Below are 18,687 nucleotides of genomic sequence, written 5' to 3' on the forward strand. Positions count from 1 at the left end.
GAGTCTGTGTGCTTAACCACACACATGCAAACCCTGAGCACATTGCTAAACATGGCTGGTCAGTCAAGGGGTTAACTCAGGGGGCAGCCAGTTCTCCACACACCCCCACCACCAGAGCAGATCCTGCTGACTCCAAAGCTTCGATCTCCCACTGCCCATTAAACTTTAATCTGCTGCTGCAGGCAGCTCTGGCCCGTGCCTCGGCCATGGGAGATCATACACGTGTGTGAGCATGTGAGAGCTGGGCTGGGGAGCCCCTTCCCTCCAGCACTGCTCTGAGCCAGGTCTCTCTCCCCCCAGCACCGTGCCACCGTGGCGTCATGCATGCACAGGCAGGAGACGGTGGACTGTCTGAAGAAGTTCAATGCCCGCAGGAAGCTGAAGGTAACTCTGTCCAAGCTGGCTGCCAAATGCATGATCAGGTCATTGGTGGGCTTGTTCCCTGGGTGGGAAACAACAGGGTGGTATCTATGGGCAGTGGTGTGGGGGTGATGGGTATTTGGGGACCCCCACTGTGAAGAAGGGGGGAGAGACTGAGTGGGGTGACAGCTTCATCTGGCTGGGACTCCCAGCTGCTCAGAGACAGGCACTGAAGGAAACCACTGAGTCACACTGGACACTGGAGTGAGGACTTTTCCACTGGAGCCACTGTCAAGATTGCTTCTTTTTGGGGCTGTACACAGGCCTGAGAGGCACACTGAGACCCTTTGCCTGATGGCCAAGACTCTTTGCAGCCAAGAAATAAAGTGATCCACAGACAGACAAAAAACTCACCCAACCCAGCAGCCCCACAGCCTTTCCCTTCTTGGATGCTGCCGAGTGCCACAGCCTGGACCCCTCTGAAATCACCATCACCAGCTTGAGCACCCCCCTGAGGCATCCATCTCTTGGTGCTGCTCTGCCTCAGCCTGCAGCAGGACGCTGGGAATGGGCTCTGGAAATCACAATGCCTCCTGCAGAGCAGGATGAGGATGGTCTGTGCCACAGCCAGAGCCATCAGTGCTCCAGGCCTGAACTCAGTGTGGCACAGAGCAGTACAGCTGCAGGCTACTAACAAGATTATCAAGCAAAGAAACTGGCTATAAACTATTATTACTTTTCAGCTAGACAAGTAATCAAATTAGTTCAGGCATATGCTTCAAAATAGTAATCCATTACTGTAAGCAATAAGTCCAAAGTAATCTCATTATACACTTAGCAACTAGTTAGTAGACTCAGCTGGAAAAGGGGAAAGATTTTTACAAATGTTGTTTTGTGGTGGTGATCTTTGCGTGGCTCCCATGAGCAGTCCCTGCCCTGCTGCTCTGAGCTGGCACAGCTTTAATCACAGTTAAATCCAGTTCCACTCCCAGTAGGTCCCTTTTTTGCCAGCTGCTGGCCCCAGTCCGTGGGGTTGTGATTCATCTTGGACAAGGTAGTATGAGACTGAAAAGTGCCCCACAGATATTTAATATCCCTTTAATCTCAGAGGGAAGTTTTGGAGAATGCAACTCAATGCCATGGTGCTGGGGATATGGAGTCAGGTATTGAGAGCTGCTTTTGATGGCAGGAGAATATCAGTCCGTGGGCCAGTTTCCTTCCTTGCAGTGGCTGGGAGACAGGTGCTGAGCAGGGCTTTCCTCCCCCAGAGATGGGGGGAGCAGCAGGGGGCCAGGGTCTGGCACACCCCTTCCTTCTGCCTTCCTTGTCTTTCAGGGAGCCATCCTCACCACCATGCTGGCCACCAGGAACTTCTCCGGTAGGTGCTGTCTCTGGGACTTGTCTCCTTGTCTTACAGGATACCCAAGGCAAATCTGTAGGGTCCCTGGAGAGCTGGCTTTGCCTCATGTGTCACAGAGAGGCTGAAGTTGCAGTCTTATGCCTTTGGGGATGTCTGGCTTTGGGTTCTCCTCTAGGAGAGGTCACCTGGCACCTCCAGGCTGGCTCCTGGCTTGGGATGCAAGAGAAAAAGTGTGTGGTTGAGGGTCAGTGATCCACAGTGCTTTAGGGTTTTGGGATGTGTATGCACCCAACCATCTGGCTTGTGCAGGGACGAGGATGTGGGTGCTTGGGGTAGCCAGAGCTCAAGCAGCTGGTTTTGTGTACTCCTGGAGATGTTTGTGGCTCAGGAAGAGCATCCTCTGCATCGGGAGTAGGGAAAGGTCCCTGGTGCCACTGCAGGCAGAAGGCAGCAGGATCTCACAGGTCTCTCCCCAGGCAGGTGGATGCTAATCCTGCACGATTCCCCAGTCTCTTCCTGCCTCCCTACATCCCGAGGGCTGCTATGGAGACAGGATCGAGCATGGCAGCCCAGCCTGTGCACTGGAGGGGTCTCAGTGCAGCCAGAAGCCCCTCTGCTCCAGTGCCCTCCCCGAGAGGGATCCCCACTGGGGACACCTCACTGCACGTGGGATTTCACAGGCGATTCCCCAGGCCTGGAACCACACGGAGCCACGGGACTGCAGAGCTCATCCTGCCGCTGTCACCTCCAGCCCTTCCCAGCGCTGGGGTGGCCCTGCAGCGCTTCCTCAGGGCAGGGACACACCAGCCGAGCCCTGCACTCTGCTCAGCTGGCTGCTGGCAGCTGTTCGGGGTTAGCTGGGTGTTCCAGGGTGCTTTGCTGAGGCTCCCCGAGTGCCGGGTGTAGCAGGTGGGCAGGGGTGCCAGGGCAGAGGGCTGTGGTCAGGGCTGGTATCTGCATTTGTCGTGGCGGGGGGATCGTGCTGACACATTTAGCACTGTGCGGCGGGCGCTGGAGGAGTCCAGCAGCTGGGGGGATCCGATGTCAGGCCCCACGCCGGGAGAGGCGGACAGGAAGCATCAAAAGGCAGGAAGTTCAGAAAGCATCTCCCCAGTGCTGCCCGTCCCACGCCCGGCCCCGGGGCTCCGCAGGCTCCGCAGGCTCCCCGGTCCGGGAGCACGGCGGGCCGGGCGGGCGATGGGCGATGGGCGATGGGCGATGGGCGATGGGCGATGGGCTCCGGGGGTCCCGCCCTGCGCTGGGGGCTCAGGGACGGCTTCTGCAGCCGGGGGGGCTGGGGCAGTGCCGGCAGCGGTGGGTGGGCACAGGGGAAGGCGCCTGCTTTTCATCCTTGTCAAAATGCGGGCTTGCAGCTGTCGGGCCGGCGGGCCGGCAGCACATGATCCCGGCAGCATGGGGCTAAAATTAGAGGGCGGCAGGCGGGCAGCCCATTCCTCCACACTGCACCACGCCGGGTCAACAGCACCGCCCGGCCAGAGCCCGCCTGTGCTCTGCCGGCCCCCTCCAGCCGCCCCGGGGCCTTGGCGTGACGTTGGGACACGGGTCATGCCCCTGGCCAAGAGCCACTGGGGTAGGACAGGACAGTGCTGGAAAGGTCGCCCCTGAGCTCTCACGGGTCTCACCGGTGATTGCTGGAGAGAAGACGAACCCCAGCAGCCGGGCCTGGGGGTCCTGCCGCCCTGGCACCCGGCACCATGCTGCTGATCCTCGCCCTGCTGGTCTTGGTGCCCTGCCTGGCTCTGCTAATCTCCTTCCTCCTCTCTCCAGGAGGCAAAAGTGGTGGCAACAAGAAGAATGACGGCGTGAAGGTAAGCTAAGCCCCGGTGCCCTGTGCGGCTGGGGCGGTGCTGGGGGTCTCTGTGCCGTGCCGGCGGTGAGCGTTTCCCTGCCCTGCTGGCCGTGGGGGTCTCCGTGCTGTGCCCGTGTGCCTGTGGCCGGCAGTCCCTGCGACACCCTGCACTTTAAAGGGCAGCTGTTGGCTCGGCTGTCCCGGTGTGTCCCCGAGCCCCCGGCTGCGCTCCTGCCAGCACGGGCAGCGCACAGGAGGCTTCGCAGCGCAGCGGGCGAGGGGAGCGGGCTGGTGCTGGAGGGTGCACTGCGGGAACTCGCTGCTGTTCCGCTGCCGGCAATGTGCACTTGTTCCTCGCTGCCCCCAGGAAGGGGGAGAGGCAGAGGCTGGACCAGGACAGGGGACAGGAGGAGGTGGCTTTGCAGCCCAGAGCCGTGGCTCCAACAGCAGCTATCTAGCGGGATGGGTGGCCTCATCTGCTCGCTCAGCATGGGGGTCCTGCTGCAGCTGGTGAGACTGCTCCCAAATCCTGTCCCATCCTGTCCCGAGGGCTGGTGTGCTGTGGGGTGACACATCAGTGCTTTTAACTCCCTTGGCAGTGCTGCTTTTTCTCTGTGCCCAGTGCAGACAGCAAAGAAACGTGGTGATGATTCGACAGAGTAAATGGCTTGGTGATATTCTAAAAACAAGCTGGTGCTTGGTGGGTCTTGGTTTTTGGGCTGCAGAGCCTGCAGGTTCCTCAGCACCTTTGAGATTGGGCCATAGCTCTGCTCCAGGACAAGGCAGCTCCAGGAGGCAGCAAATTGTGCTGTTTCGGAGATGTGGTGGATAGCAGTGGTTATTGAGCTCTGTCAAACTCCTCCTGCAGGAAGGAATGGTCCATGCGAGGGTCTTTCTCTCCTTACCTGTTTCCTTTGTGAATACAATGGATCACTCAACAAGGGAGAGCTGGAGACGTCCTCCATCGTGGTGACATCCTCCATCATCTGGCAGAGCTTTGGGAGCCCGACTGCAGTGTGGCTGCTCTCCTTCCTCCACCTATGGCCCTTTTCTGGGAGAACCTACAGAACCTTCCCTTTTGCAGGGACCCAACTGTTGGGCTGTGATGGGTGCAGGGTTTTGGAAGAGCAGAGACCTTTGCCAGCTTCTTCCTTCCTCTGTACAAATAGTTGATGAAGCCAGAGGTCTAGGGATGGCATATGTTTCTCTCACTCTTCCCAGACCCGGCAGCTGGGACAGGAGAAGCCTGCAAGGACTGAGACCATGCACAGCTCTCCAAACGTGGGCTTAGCTCCACAAGAGGCCATTCTGGCTGTGCAGTGTTACTCTGCAGCATGAAGCTGATGGCCTGCATGGCTCTGAGAGGACATTACTTTGGGCTGTCAGGATATCATGAGACTCCCAGGACAGAATTAATAGGGCTAGTGCTGGTAGATCCTATGATAGTCACAACACCCCATGTACCAGCCACTGCTGGCCTGTCCTCTGCTGCTCTGAGGTTTCAGTGGCTTCTGAGAGTCACCTAAGATGTGACACCACAGGTAGAGCTGACTTGGTACAAGTTGCTGGAGCACTGATGAGACCAAACAGAAGATGCATTTTTAAGCTGTTAAAGGAGAGATTGCTGGATGAAGAGGCTTCATCAGGTGCAGTCCTGAATCTACTTTCCCAGCAGAAAGGGACAGCTTTGAATTTCTGTGTTGTGGTAGACAACCATTTGCCAGCTCAACTTGCTAATGATGCTCCCTGTTGGACTTCAAAGGAGCTTTGAGGGCAGACATTATCCTGGGAAAAGAGGCACTTCCTGTTCTAGCAAAATAGCTTGTTTGGGTGAACAGCCTTCTGGTTCTTCACTGAAACTCAGTGAGGAAAGTCTGGTTTCAGAGTGGGATCAGAGAGGCTGGGTTGCATCCCCAGCCCTCGCTGGCGAGAAGGGAGCAGATCATGAGGCTTCATTCCAACTGCAATCGACCAACCAGCACTCATCTGAAGAGTGTGAACCAGTCCTGAGAATGAATTTGCTTTTTTATTGCCCCCTTTTCAACAAGTAAAGGGGAGACAGCTTGGCTGGATGGCCAGGAAGGTTCAGGAGGAGCAGACAAGGTAGAGACAAGCTCACTCCCAACAGCTTCCTTGCATTATCCACCTTCAGCATAACCATCCCTACCTCTCATTCACATGTTCAGCCTGGGGGGACCTGCAGCATAACTCATTCAGGGGGGCACAGGGAGGCTGGGTGTTGTGGCTGAAGCTCTAATGGCCCATTGGGCAACCAGCAGATGTCAGGACACTGCTGAGCAGTGTTAACTTCTTTAACTGCCTGGGAAAGCAAGGTAGGAACCTGGAAGCCTGCCTTGAGTGGTTGGCATGGTGGGAAGGGAACGGCCCTGCCTGCTCAGAGCAGGGCCACGTGGTGTGGGTCACTGTCAGAAGAGTTGTGTCCCCTCTTGGAGTAAGGTGCTGGACTGGCCACCCGTCCCAGGCAGCCACCCTTGCCCAAAGCTGTGCTGGTGGGCAGCAGGCAGCTGAAGCTGCCCTCTGGCCTGTCTGCACAGCCCTCTAACACCAGCATGGTGCCAGCCCAGGCTCAGCAGGCTTGAAACTCACCCTCCTGAGGAGGTTCCTCACCTACTAAAAGCATTCCTGGGACCAGAAATCCCCCTTGAGCCCTGCTCTGGGATCTGTGGGAGGTCCTCTGGTCCCAGAAGCTATGATACTTTCACTGCCCTGTGTAGTGTCACATCTCGTGCCATTGTAAACTACTGGAATCACTGCCCCGTGTCGCATCCTGTCCCGTCCTGAACCGATGAGCTCACTGCCCCGTGTTGCATCCTGTTACTGTATGTCCAGACTCGACGCGGTCACTGCTTTGTGTTGCATTCTGTTGCGTCTGAAATTTCTGCAGTTTGCTGCCCCGTCTCATGTCCTTGGGTAGCAGAAGCTGTCAGTCCTTCCTGCAACAGCCCAGCTCCAGTGGCTCCCTTTCTCCATGAGGTTCCTGACAAAATACCACAGCTCATTCTGCCCTTTAGGACATCTTTATTTTTTGGTGAAGGAAGGGAGAGAGTTGACAGATGGCCCAGTGCCTAAAGGGGTTACAGGAGTGCTGGAGAGGGACTTTGGACAAGGGCATGGAGTGATAGAACAAGGGTGAATGGCTTCACACAGATAGAGGGCAGGTTTTGACTAGATATAAGGAAGAAATTATTTGTTGTGAGAGTGTTGAGGCACTGGAACAGATTGCTCAGAGAAACTGTGGGTGCCCCATCGCTGAAAGTGTTCAAAGCCAGGTTAGGTGGGGCTCTGAGAAATCTGGTCTAGGAACTGGATGATCTTTAAGGACCCTTCCAATCCAAACCATTCTGTGATTCCATGATTCTATGACTTAGCGAGGAAAGGGAGAGCAGCAGTAGTAGAGGGGAAAACTCACTGAGGGTGCTGGTGGGAGCCAGTTAGGATGTGAAAGGAGAAATTTAGGGCAATGGATATCATCAGTTTTTATCCTGTAGCCCTCTCACACACCCTAATGGGTCCCCCCATAGGCTTTTCCAAGAGATTTGCACAGTGTGTGCTGCTTTCCCCTCTGCAGGGCAGGCACAGCTGGTGCCTTGTTAAATATGCTGGTACAGCACTTTGTTATTTGGCAGTGCAGATTCTGATTTCTGCACGTTGGTATTCCCTGACGCACACTGGGATTCATTCCCTGGGAGCCAGAGGTGCAGAAGGGGTATGAGGTCAGCATGCATGTCCCCCTGTCTCCCAGCTAAACTAAAGATGGAGATGGGGAGCAGAGCACAGGAAGGAAGGAGAGTCCAGAAGTAGTTTGGGATTGTAAGCAAAAGAGTGGATATGGGGTCATCCAACCCAAAAACCTTAAAGCCTAGTGGTAGTGATCAAGGATGGAGATAAATGTGCAGGTCTTCTCTTTGGAGTCCTGATTTTTTGGAGATGTGCTCAGGACTGCTTCCCATGCTGTGGGCCTGCCTTGAGGCCTTAAGGCCTTGCTGGCATTAAACCAGCCAGCTTAGGACTGGTCTAGTTTCCAAGCTAAAGGAGTGTCTCCACAGCAGTCAGTGCCACCAGCAGATGCACCCAGAGCAGATCCAGAGAAGTCAGTACAGCATTCACACTGGGCACAGGGGTGTGGTGAAGCTGCTTTAGCTTTTCAGTATCCCGCTTCTGTTCCTGTGAGCTTGCCGGCCTGGTCACAGGCCACCAGAGTGGTCGCTGACTCTTAGGAGATTCCCTTCTGGACTAGCCAGGTCCTTGGGATGAGCAACCCCAGAGATTGCAGCAGGTCAGGAGAGAAAAGTGCTGGCAGGAATGCCGGGAGGGAGCTGGCAAGTCACCACCAGCACTGCAGCCAGCAGCACATCCCCGCAAGGAGCAACGAGTCCCTCTGCGCCTTTCGTTTGCCCGTGAGGACCAAGAAGGGTGGCTCAGGAGCTGCTGCCTTTCATGTGCTGCTCTCAGCCTTTCTCACTCTGTGTCTCTTCCTGTTCCATCTCTTCTCCTTGTTTTTCCAGAAAAGAAAGTCCAGTTCCAGCGTTCAGTTAATGGTGAGTGTCCTTCGTCTTCCTAAATGCCGATATTGCTGGGCCTCTCCACATGTTCCAGCTTCCCCCGTTTTTGGAAGTTACCTCGGGGTAGGGAAGAAGGGACAGCGGGGTTGGAGGGAACATCCTCAAAGTCGTATCACCCACAAACCCCATTAACAGGGTTGGTGCAGGCACTTGCTGGCCACCAGCTGGTGGGAAGCCAGCCCTGGTTCTTGCTGATGGGTTCTCATGCCGTTTCTCCCAGTTCTCCTGACTCAGGTCTGCAGGCTGCATCGGTCCAAGGAGCCTTGGAGAAACACCTTCCATGCCTCTGCGGGGACTGTATGGTCATGGGACACCTTGCCAACCTACATCGGGGTCTTCTGGGTAATACACAAGCAAGGCTCTGCTGGGAAGAGCTAGCAGAGCCATTGCTCTAGCTCCGCTAGCAGAGTTGCCTTGATGAGGCTCCTGGAGAGAGACGGGGGGTCAGTACCCCTCTCCCCCCAAATCTGTGTAGTGCTCAGCTGTTTCTTGAAAGAGCTGTGTCTCAGCCTTCAGTGGTCCATGTGGGTCTTGGAAGCACTGTTTTATTGTACATTTCTCTCCCTACTCTGCGGTCAGTGTGGTCTCTCTCACTCCTGCACAGTCCCCTCTTTCTCATCCCAGCTCCTCCTCGCTGTTAATTTGTACATCTCTCTCTTTATTGTACAGTCAACATGGTGTCTTCCACCCCTGCACAGCCCCTCTCCCTGCCCCTCCGGCAACGCTCCTAGGAACCCACCACATGGCCCCTGGACCTGCCCCCATCTCTGTCCCCACAGGTGTCGGTAGGAAAGGCAGCGCCGTTCCTACGAGACCCTCCACAGCCCACCTCTTGTGCCCTTGGCGACAAGGAGTGGAGGTCAGGGAGGGCTCTGCCAGTGCTGCCCTAGAGCTGTGGTTGAGGACAGGTTGGACCTGCTGGCGTTTTCCTTGGTTTCTGTCTGTTGGCACAGTTGAGCGCTGTGGGGTCAGACTCGGGGGGCTGTCGAACACACGAGCACCATCTGTCAGGGGGAGAAGACTTTTCTCACCACCCCACGTCTCCTTTCTGTTCTTTGCTCAGGAATCGTCGGAGAGCACCAACACCACCATTGAGGATGAAGACACCAAAGGTACCAGTGGGGGCAAGTGGGAAGGTGGGCAGGTGGTTTTGGAGGGGTGCCCATGGGTCTGGCCACCCATCACGAGATATTTGCCACAGCAAAATCCACCACCATCAAACTGCCTCAGGGCCTGTCAGAAATTGTTTTAACTCCTCAGGTGGTTTCACTGCTGAGTTGCTGACACAAGCAGCTGGGGCACTGCAGGTGAGGAGCGAGGTGCTCCCGTGAACAGGGATGTTCCCTGAAAGCAGGTGTTGAAATGGCAGAAATCTGCAGGGATAGCAGCCTGGCTGCTCTTTTAAAATAAGCATCCCTTTGGGAAAAGCCTCCAGGGGAAATCCCTGTCTGCCGCCCGCCTGCCTGCCAGAGGCAGCTTTCCAAGAATAACCCAGGGAATAATTTATCGGTGTTAATTTGTAAAGTCTCTCGAAGGAGTGACCTCTGCACAAAGCAAGATGGACTTTGGCTTGACATGAGAGCTAATGGGACAACTTGTCCTCCTGGAGAGGGGCTCCTTGAGCCTGGCTGTGGAGGCAGGTGGTGCTCAGGAAGTGAGGGGATTCCCTCACCTTTCTGAGCAACTCCTAGGAACACGCTCCCTCGCCTTTCATTAGTCACAATGCAAAGGAAAAAAAAAAGTCAAGCATGATGCCAATTTGCATTTGTAGCAGAGCCTTGTTAATAAGCCTGGGGTTACCTCTGACAGCTCCTCCTGCATCCCTGGGAGCCCCAAAACCACTCTTGCAGCCCATCCCTTCCCAGATGAACTGGCAGTGCCTGGAATCTCTGGCAGCAGCTGCACAGTTCTGTGCCCTTTGTAGGGTCCCTTATTGTATCTCCTGGCATGGCTGCACATGTCACTCACCTGTTCTCCTCCCTTCTGAGACCCTCTTCTCACGTTTCAGAGGGAGGTGAGAGCATCCTTGGTCCAGCTTGCCCTAGCTGGCCTCTGCTATGAGTTCATGGGGTAGGGGGACCCAGCTTAAAAAGGCTTTTCAGCCAAGCTTCCCACTTGGTGATGAACCTTCTGGCTCTTTAGGAAATTACAGGCATTTTCAGTTTTTTCCTGACTTTAATAATCTGAAGATGAAGAGCCCTTCTCCACCTCTCTCTCCCCAGTCGCTCTCCTGCTTTTTCCCTGTACAGTTCCAAAGGCTCCCCACATCCTGTGGTCTGTTTCTGATGAGATAAAGATATGGTAACACCAGCACATGATTCTGGTTTGTTTTATCCTTTTATTCCCCTTTTCTCTTTAAACCAACAGTACGGAAGCAAGAAATCATTAAAGTCACAGAGCAGCTGATTGAAGCAATAAGCAATGGCGACTTCGAGTCCTACACGTGAGTGTGCCCAGTGTGGGTTTGGGCTGGGTGAGGGCTCAGCCTCCCAGACCGGGGTCTCTCACTCTCCCACCACTGCCCAGGGCAGGGTGGCCAGGTTGATGTGGTGGCAGAGAGCGGAGACCATCCAGGAGAAGAAGGAGACATCAGTTTCAAAGCCTGATGCTGTTCTTGTGCTCAGCTGACCACAGTTCTCTGGTCCTGGATGAGCCCAATTTTTGGTTTGCAGAAAGAGGAATAATTGTAAACATGACTTATGGTGAAAGAAGTCTTTGTATCCATGGAATCCATTATATCCAGATTGGTACAGACTGCTCTGAAGTGTAGATGATTTCTGCTTGCTGAGCTGATGCTGTTCAGAGTACACCTCTTCTGTGTCCAAGGCTGATTTAATTAGTGATGTCTGAGTGAGTGCAGGTTGTCATCCCTGCCTCAGAGGATCGCAGCAGGGATATTTTGACACAGAGCAGATAATATGAGTTTTTTCTCTGATGTCTTCCTTTCTTGTAAAGAAGATGACAATGTCTGAGGAGGTTTAATTGCAGAGGGTGATTGATGGCGAAGGCACCCCCTTTGGTGGGGTCCTGGCTACAGTCAGGGGGCAGGAGGAGAGGTGGGTTGGGCAGAATGCGGGGTTGAGGTCAGATTTTGCTCGCTGTTGCAGACACTCCTCGGCCTCAGCCGGAGGGAGCCATCCTGAGCAGGAAGCATTTGGGTCTTTCAGGCTCTTATGCCAGAAGTGGTGAGATAACCTCTCCCTTTTCTCTCCCCTTCCTGGCTCCCCAGGAAGATGTGTGACCCTGGAATGACAGCTTTTGAGCCTGAGGCTCTGGGCAACCTCGTGGAAGGCCTGGATTTCCACCGATTCTACTTTGAAAACCGTAAGCAGCTCACTTGCTTTCTAAGGGACCCCTCCCACCTCCCATGTGCCTCCATCAGTTAGCTGGAGGGAATAGGGTTAGGGTTAGGGTTGCTGTGGGAGCATCTCTGGTTGATCTGGAAGATCCCAGCAGGAGGTGTTAGGTCAGCTGGGGCCAGGTGTCTGTAGAGGATTTGTTGGGTTAGCTGTTTTCTACATGGACCCATCCTGAATCCAGCTGTACAGCATTTTACTCAGCCCCATCAAGCAGAGAGCTTAACACAAGTGTCTCCCGTTCCCACATTGCTGCCACCCTGAGCAAGAGCCACCCAAACTCCTTCCCCTGCCCAAATCCACTTGTGCTTGTCCCCTCTCCAGTGTGGTCCCGGAACAGCAAGCCCGTGCACACAACGATCCTGAACCCTCACATCCACCTGATGGGAGATGAGTCTGCCTGCATCGCCTACATTCGCATCACGCAGTACGTGGACTCTGGAGGGATCCCCCGCACTGCCCAGTCCGAGGAGACCCGCATCTGGCACCGCCGGGATGGCAAATGGCAGATCGTTCACTTCCACAGATCTGGCGCGCCCTCGGTCCTACCGCAGTAAAGCCCTGTGAGCATCCAGGGGTGGGGCACAGGGGATAGGGAGGGCTGGTGTGGGCTCCCTGCAGCGTTGAGGCTCACAGGATGTGGGATCTGTGGTGTGGAGGTGGCCGATTGCTGTGAGGTAGCAATGGGGAGAGGGATGTTGTACCAAAGGGATGGTCAAAGCAAATTCCGGCTCTTCCCGGTTTGTGTTTTGCAGCTGAAGCGTGGCCCTGCCCGTGTTGGGTTTGTCACTGACTCACTACCAAGGGGAGACCCCCTCCGACATGTTCACCTACGGGACTTTGGCTGTTGGCTCTGCTGCTTGGTTCCCGCTGGAATAACCCCTCGCTTCTCACCGCACACACACGACAGCCCCACCGGTGCAGCACAAGCATCCCATCAAACCCCCTCCCTGCCGGGGTCATGGCGCTGGGCCCCCTTCCTCTGCATGAACCAGAAAAAGAGAAACCGTGAACTTAGACCCACGCATCTGGCCAGTGTACAGGCCCCCCCCCATCAGCTGCATAGCGTTGGTGGGCCTCCTCACTACCCAGCACATCTCCTGAACTGGGCTCAGACTCATCGTCCACCTCCATCCCCACCTCTGCTGGAAGCCCTCCGAGGAAGAGGGGGGCAGTTTTGAGCTGCTCTCTGCTGCATCCTCCCTGCGTGCTGGTGGATTTTGCTTTGCTGCTATCAAGGTCCTCGTCTGCTGCCATGACTCCCACCTGCTCCCAACTCTCTGAGTTCCTGCTTCCCAGCAGCCTCATCCGGGAACTGCAATTCAATCCATTTGCCAAGTCCATTTTTCATGCGTACCTGTGCAAGGAGGGCCGTGTTTGGATGGGTGAGTAAAGACTATCTGTTCTTTTTCCCTTCCCAGCACAGGCTGGCTCCTTTCCAGGAGAGCAAGTAGGTTTGCACCCTGGCTCCAGGCAACTGCTGTGCCAAGAAGGATGCTCTCCCTCCTTCCTCCCTTCTCCCTTTGGAGCAGAGACTGGCGATGCTGGGAGAAGAGAGGAGGAGAATGACGACTGCTTCCCAGTACCACATCAGCGCAGACGGGAGCTGGGGATCTCCCATCCAAGTCCGGGCGGTAGCATCGCCCCTGTGCCCTCCTCACCCACCACCCAGCCCGGATCCTTTACCCCAGCACACACCCCTGCCCCCCACATACAGCACTGGCGTTCCTTGCTCCCAGCTCCCAGGATGGGATGGGGGCCAGCCAAGCTGGCTGCTGGCTCGGGGCACAAACCTCCATGGCCCACGTGACTTCTTCCAGCGACAACAAGGAATGCAAGCTTTAGTGACAAACTGCAGAATCTGATTGTGCTTCAACTAAAACAAACAAGCCTTTCGCTGTCTTCTCCTTTGAGCGCATGCCTTTTTATAGGGAAAAGAAACCAACCTACCGTGTATTTCGTAACTTGATTTTGAGTATTTGCTGAAATGGATCTTTATGTAATAACTAGAAACATTCAACTGTTTAAGTGGGGAGGGAGGGGGGATTTTCAGGGGTTGCTGTTTTTCATTGCGTTTACATTTGAAGTGGGGTTGTTCTGCCACGATGCTCCTACCAGGGGTGCCACGGCTGCCAGCCCCCTCCTCACACCGTGGTGGCTTGTCCCGTTCTGTCCCACAGCGTTGGGTGGCAAAGGCACCCACCTCCAGGGGCACCCACACGGCCATGGCACCTTCCTCATGGGTCTTCCTGCAGGGCAAACCACGGCGGTGGCTCTGGGAGTGCCACCAGCACGTGGCTTTCAGGACAGAAGACACGGCCGGGAAGGGAACGTTGGTCTCACCTCTTTTCCATCAGGTAGAGATCTGAGAGTGGGTGTTCTTCCGGCAATTCTTCCACTTCACATTCTCCTTTTTCCAACTGGAGCCTCTTCACTCACTGATGTGAGGCTTCTGCAGCACTGCTGCCCCGGGGTACTTTCTAGCTCCACTCTCTTCGTCTGCATGGTGTTTAACTTTCTAGACGGTGCGTGTGTTGAAAAACAAAGAAACGAACAAAAACTGCTTGTTTTGGACCTAAAAAAAAAAAAAAGAAAAAGGATAAAAAAAAGGAAAAAAAAAAAAAGAGGAAATGTTTCCTCCATGTAAATTCTGAGCGTGTATTTTGCCTTTTCTGTGGTTTTGAATGCTTTGCTCTCTGTTGAGGCAGGGATGGCCACCATGCCAAATGTAGCTGCATCCTTGCAGACTGCAAAAATATTTTCCCACTGGATGGAGGGGAAGAAATCTAAACTGCTGGGGCATGGACAGGCCCTGAGAAGTGTTTTGGTGTGTTCTGTGCCAGCAGTGCAATGGCTGCTGGTGATGTATGTAGGAGATGCCTTTGTGGGGGCAAATCACAGAGCTGATCCATGGGTGCCCATGGGGCTCCCCATGCCTTTGGTGGACCTGTGCACCATAGGCTTGCAAGAGTTCCCCAAAGTATGGAAATCCATGCAGGGAAAGGATTGGCTTTTAAGGTAGAGTTTGGGTGTTTTTACAGATCTGTTTTTCTTCCTGTAGTCATGTAGTGCTGAAGTTTTTTTAATTTTTAAAGGAAGGACTCAGCTCTTTCACAGTTCTCTCTCTCTCCCTCTCCAGAGCTGGCTCTGAAGCCAGCTGTGGTCAGTGCCATCCACCTTCTGATGTCCAAGCTTTCCAGGTGTCAAGAGGATTTTTGGGAATTGGTATAAGGTGGATGATGATGGAGGACATCATATCAGGCCTCTGCATGGGGACTGAAGGACAGATGCCATGTCAGCCTGGTTTTGAAGCTGTTTGGATGGGCTGTGAGGGGGAAGCTGCTCCAGCAGCTGCTTCTGGAGAAAGAACTGGGGTCTGGTGGGATTTGCTGGGAATGACAGATGAGATGTTGGGATAGACACAATCTTCTTTCACTGAGAACCCACAATTACTTCTAGGGAGAAGCATCTTTGCTCCTAGGAAGGCTTTGAGGTGTCTTCTTGGGGGGAGTTTCTCCTCCTTAAGGTTTCCCTAAGGTCATCTCCCCAAGTGGCAGCTGGATGTCCTTGCAACACTCCTTTCCAAGGGAAGCAGAGTCTGAAGTTTAAACTCATACTAGTCTTCCAGTCAAGCTGCAGCCTGACCAAGGAAGACCCAACTTCCCAATATGCCCATGCTGGCAGCATTAAGCACCTGCACTTTAGGGGTTTGTCCTTCCTGGTGTCTCTGCCCCACTTTGCCCTGCTTCTCCAGAGCAGGTTCCTGTATCTCCAGAGCATCTCAGCAAGCACTGATGGACCACCACCTTTTCTTTCAGTATCCATGGAAAACATCTGTTTCTGTCTTCCTTCATATTTGCTGATTTCTCCTAGACTTTCAGGAAAGCTATATAAATAAGTTTCCACCATCCTTCTTTGGCTGGAAGAGGCAGGGATGCTGCTGATACATCTCTACTTTTAAGCTGTTGACACTGTCCCTGACACATTCAAATGGGCATTGCCCCAACAATCCCACCATGGTTCTGGGAATGACAGCATCCAGGCATGTTCCTAATAAGCAACATGGACAAGGCCACCTTGTTGGGATAGAGTTTGCCACCGTGGACCTCCTGTCCCATCGGCCTCAAGGCTGGAGACCAGGCTATGGCACATTTAATTTCCTGGCATAGACAGAACTCGTCTCCTCTGGTCTCCTGGTGCCCAGGTCAAACCAAATGTGGAAGTCCCCCAAACTCATCCTCTCTTCCACCTCTCCCAGACCAGAGGGGATGTCTAACGAAGCACTTGCTGTAATGGTGTCATGCTCCCAGCTCCAGAGGTGCCTGTTTTCCCTTCCTGGCTGCCACAGTCCACTGGCAACATCATAATTTCTCACGTCTTGCTGATCACAGAATCACAAGGTTGGAAGAGGCCTTCAAGATCATCAAGTCCATCCCAGCCCTAACACCTCAACTAGACCATGGCACTGAGTGCCACATCCAGTCTTTTTTTAAACACATCCAGAGATGGTGACTCCACCACCTCCCCAGGTAAACCATTCCAATACTTTATCACCCTTTCTGTAAAAAAAAAAAAAGATGCATCCCCTCTGGAAGACAGAGGCCACTCCTGGGCCTTTGCTCTTTTCTGGAGGAGCAGGCACTTTCCTCCTCACCCCAGCCAGGCACAGCTGGGAGAGTTGTCTTTCTCCCCAAACCTACATGAAATGCCCCTTCTTCCAGGCACCAAATCCTTGTCTAACCCCAAACCTGCCTCTCCTCCCATGGATGCCCCCATGGATCCCCAGAAGCTGGAGCAGTCATCTACTCCCACTTGGAGCTCCCAGTGGGCTCTGCAGCCCGTGGTGGGAGAGGACAGCCACACAGCCCCATGGACCAAGAGGTGTCTGCCAGCAGGAGATCACATAACCTCCTCTGACCACCCCAGGAGACAGACTGACCCTTCTTCCCCACCACAGGATGGATTATGTGGTGTACCCCACGCTCTTGATGCTGCACAGATCCTCCAGCCAGCAGAGACTTTGCCTTGTCCCAAGATGCAGGTCCCATCTGTTACAGACAGGGAAACCCAGATGTGAGCAGGCTGTGGGGACAGCAGAGCAGGGGCTGATGGCCACTCTGCCACCAGATTAATCTGATTCACACTTCCCTCCTGCAGGTCATCAACAGGGAGGGGGAGAGAGGGAGCAGTGGAGGGGACTGGATCGAGTGGCTCCTTCCTTCTTTGGATTGTTGTCCCTTTTTTCTAACTGTTGCACAATTTTAGGGCTTTTGTAACATTTTTTGGACAAGCAGGGAAAATATGTTAACAGTGGTTTAAGGGAAAAAAAAAATGAGATCTATCTCTCTCTCTTATATATTATATATATATATAAAAAATATATATACTTACAGGAAATCTCTATGGAAATATTTATTTAAGATGATTGCAAAAAATATATTATAATTAAGAGTATACCAAGCTTTGTCACGTAACAAAAAAATCAAGCCCCGGGGAGGGGTAGCTGCCTGTCCCCTTGTGTCTGTTTGTCCCTACGGTTGCAGCTGAAGCCTTTCTCTTCTCTTTTTGTAAGTGCACTCGAACTGTTGAGCAGTGTGACCGTGTTGGATTCAGTGGGAACTTGGAGGGGGGGGGGGAGGTGGGGGAGGATTGATTTTGTTTCCTTTTCCTTTGTCTTTTTTTGAACCTGTGGCTGTGAACAGAATGATCACTGCTCAAATCGGATGCTCTGTTTGGGGAGGGCGGTGGTGGGGGGGACGGGGAGCAGGGTGGGTGTGGGAGGGAGGGCGAGTGTCAGTTTTATTCTTGGTGTTCAAGTGCAATAAATAGCTACCAACTTCTGAGCATGGAAACGGATGATTCTCCGTCACTGCAGTGACTCAGACCGTCTGCCACCCCCTTGTCCCTCCATCACCGCACTCCAGTCCTCGAAAGCATCAAGGCTGGGCCCAGGCCTTGGGCAGTTGCTGCAGGTATCCTGCTGCCTGCAGGATGATGGTGCTCTGGACACTGGCCACCCCTGGTCTCCAGCATCTCTGGGGTTTCAGGGACTTTAATGCCCAGACCTAGTTCATTACAATCCAGGCCTTTCCCCAGGAACAGGGCTCTGGGGGCTGCAGGTGTTCAAGCTAGATGGGGGCTGGGGGTGGCCAGTGGGAGGTTTGGAGGTGTTTAGAGGAAGCTGGTACTACAGGGTGAGGGGCACAAGACCTCCAGCCAAGCCCAGGGGCAGTTTGGGGGCTCCCAGGGGCACCTGCTGGGCTTTGCTCATGCTGGTTCCTCAGGGGGACTGGAGTCAGGCTGCCACATTCCCTGTTCCTGCTCCACCCCAGGCCCTGGGGTGCCCCTTTGCCCCCTTCTCTCTGCCATCTGCCCCAGCCCCGGCAGGTGTCAGCACTGGAATGTTCCCGCTGCCGCGTCCCCCCCAGCCACGCATGGCGCAGGACACGTGTCCTCCGGATGTGCCACTGCCCCACTGCCTTTTGCCCTTGGTGTCCTCCCTCACTGCCAGCTTTGCCTCCCAACCACATCCCTGCCTTGGCTCCATCTCTGACATTGCTCTGCAGCACGGTGCTGGGCGATGGCAGCTACCAAAGGAGCGCCCTGAGGATCCCGGGATCGCAGTGGGGATTTGGGGAATATGGCAGGATCCCATGCAGGTAGAAAAAGCTGAGAAACATGCAGAGACTGGACCATCTTGGTCAGCCCAGAGCAGCTTCAACCCCATGCTGTGGGAAGGTGTCAGTTCTCCTGGTTCTTCTGGTACTTTGTGGCTGGCAGCAACATCACGAAGCACTGGAGTCCATCACCCTGCACAGACCCCTGTGTGTGCCCCCCCAGGGGCCAGCCCAGCCCGGGCTCCCTGGCCAGCACCATGACCTCCTGAGGCCTCCTGCTCAGTAAATAGTGTCAAGGTTAGAGCGAGGGATTCATTGGGGCCATAAATGTTTATGGCAGGCCCTCCCTGCTCCTCAGCCGCCATGGCCTGAACTTTCCATCAGCCATGCTTTTATGGCTGGACTCTAATGATTAACCTGGGGCCTGCAGTCAAAGGTGCTCACTGCCACAGCCCCACACACCCGGAATAGCTGGAGTTGGGGGACCCCCATCACCCCACGGGCTGCAGCCATGGTGGGGTATGGTGAGGGGGATGGGGAAAGCCAGCAGTGCTCCTGCAGGAGAAGGGAAGGGCACAGCCACCTGGGAATGAGCTCAGCA

General features: G+C 54.4%; 1 protein-coding gene across 2 annotated transcripts in view; it reads left to right on the plus strand.

Moving 5' to 3' along the window:
* The window catches only part of CAMK2A (calcium/calmodulin dependent protein kinase II alpha), a 31,164-nt gene extending 17,071 nt beyond the window's left edge, over positions 1 to 14,093 (plus strand). The window contains exons 11-19 of one of the 2 annotated variants that reach the window (XM_015641973.2): positions 301 to 384; positions 1,696 to 1,738; positions 3,509 to 3,549; positions 8,057 to 8,089; positions 9,177 to 9,225; positions 10,481 to 10,556; positions 11,343 to 11,437; positions 11,794 to 12,032; positions 12,225 to 14,093. In XM_015641973.2, coding sequence (XP_015497459.1) covers positions 301 to 384; positions 1,696 to 1,738; positions 3,509 to 3,549; positions 8,057 to 8,089; positions 9,177 to 9,225; positions 10,481 to 10,556; positions 11,343 to 11,437; positions 11,794 to 12,026 — 654 coding nt within the window. In that variant the 3' untranslated portion in view covers positions 12,027 to 12,032; positions 12,225 to 14,093. The remainder of the gene's footprint in view (positions 1 to 300; positions 385 to 1,695; positions 1,739 to 3,508; positions 3,550 to 8,056; positions 8,090 to 9,176; positions 9,226 to 10,480; positions 10,557 to 11,342; positions 11,438 to 11,793; positions 12,033 to 12,224) is intronic. The other variant, XM_015641974.2, reaches the window with a different exon arrangement.
* Positions 14,094 to 18,687: the final 4,594 nt, after the last annotated feature.

The sequence above is a fragment of the Parus major genome, chromosome 13, assembly GCF_001522545.3.
Source record: "Parus major isolate Abel chromosome 13, Parus_major1.1, whole genome shotgun sequence".
In the NCBI taxonomy this organism is placed as follows: Eukaryota; Metazoa; Chordata; class Aves; order Passeriformes; family Paridae; genus Parus; species Parus major.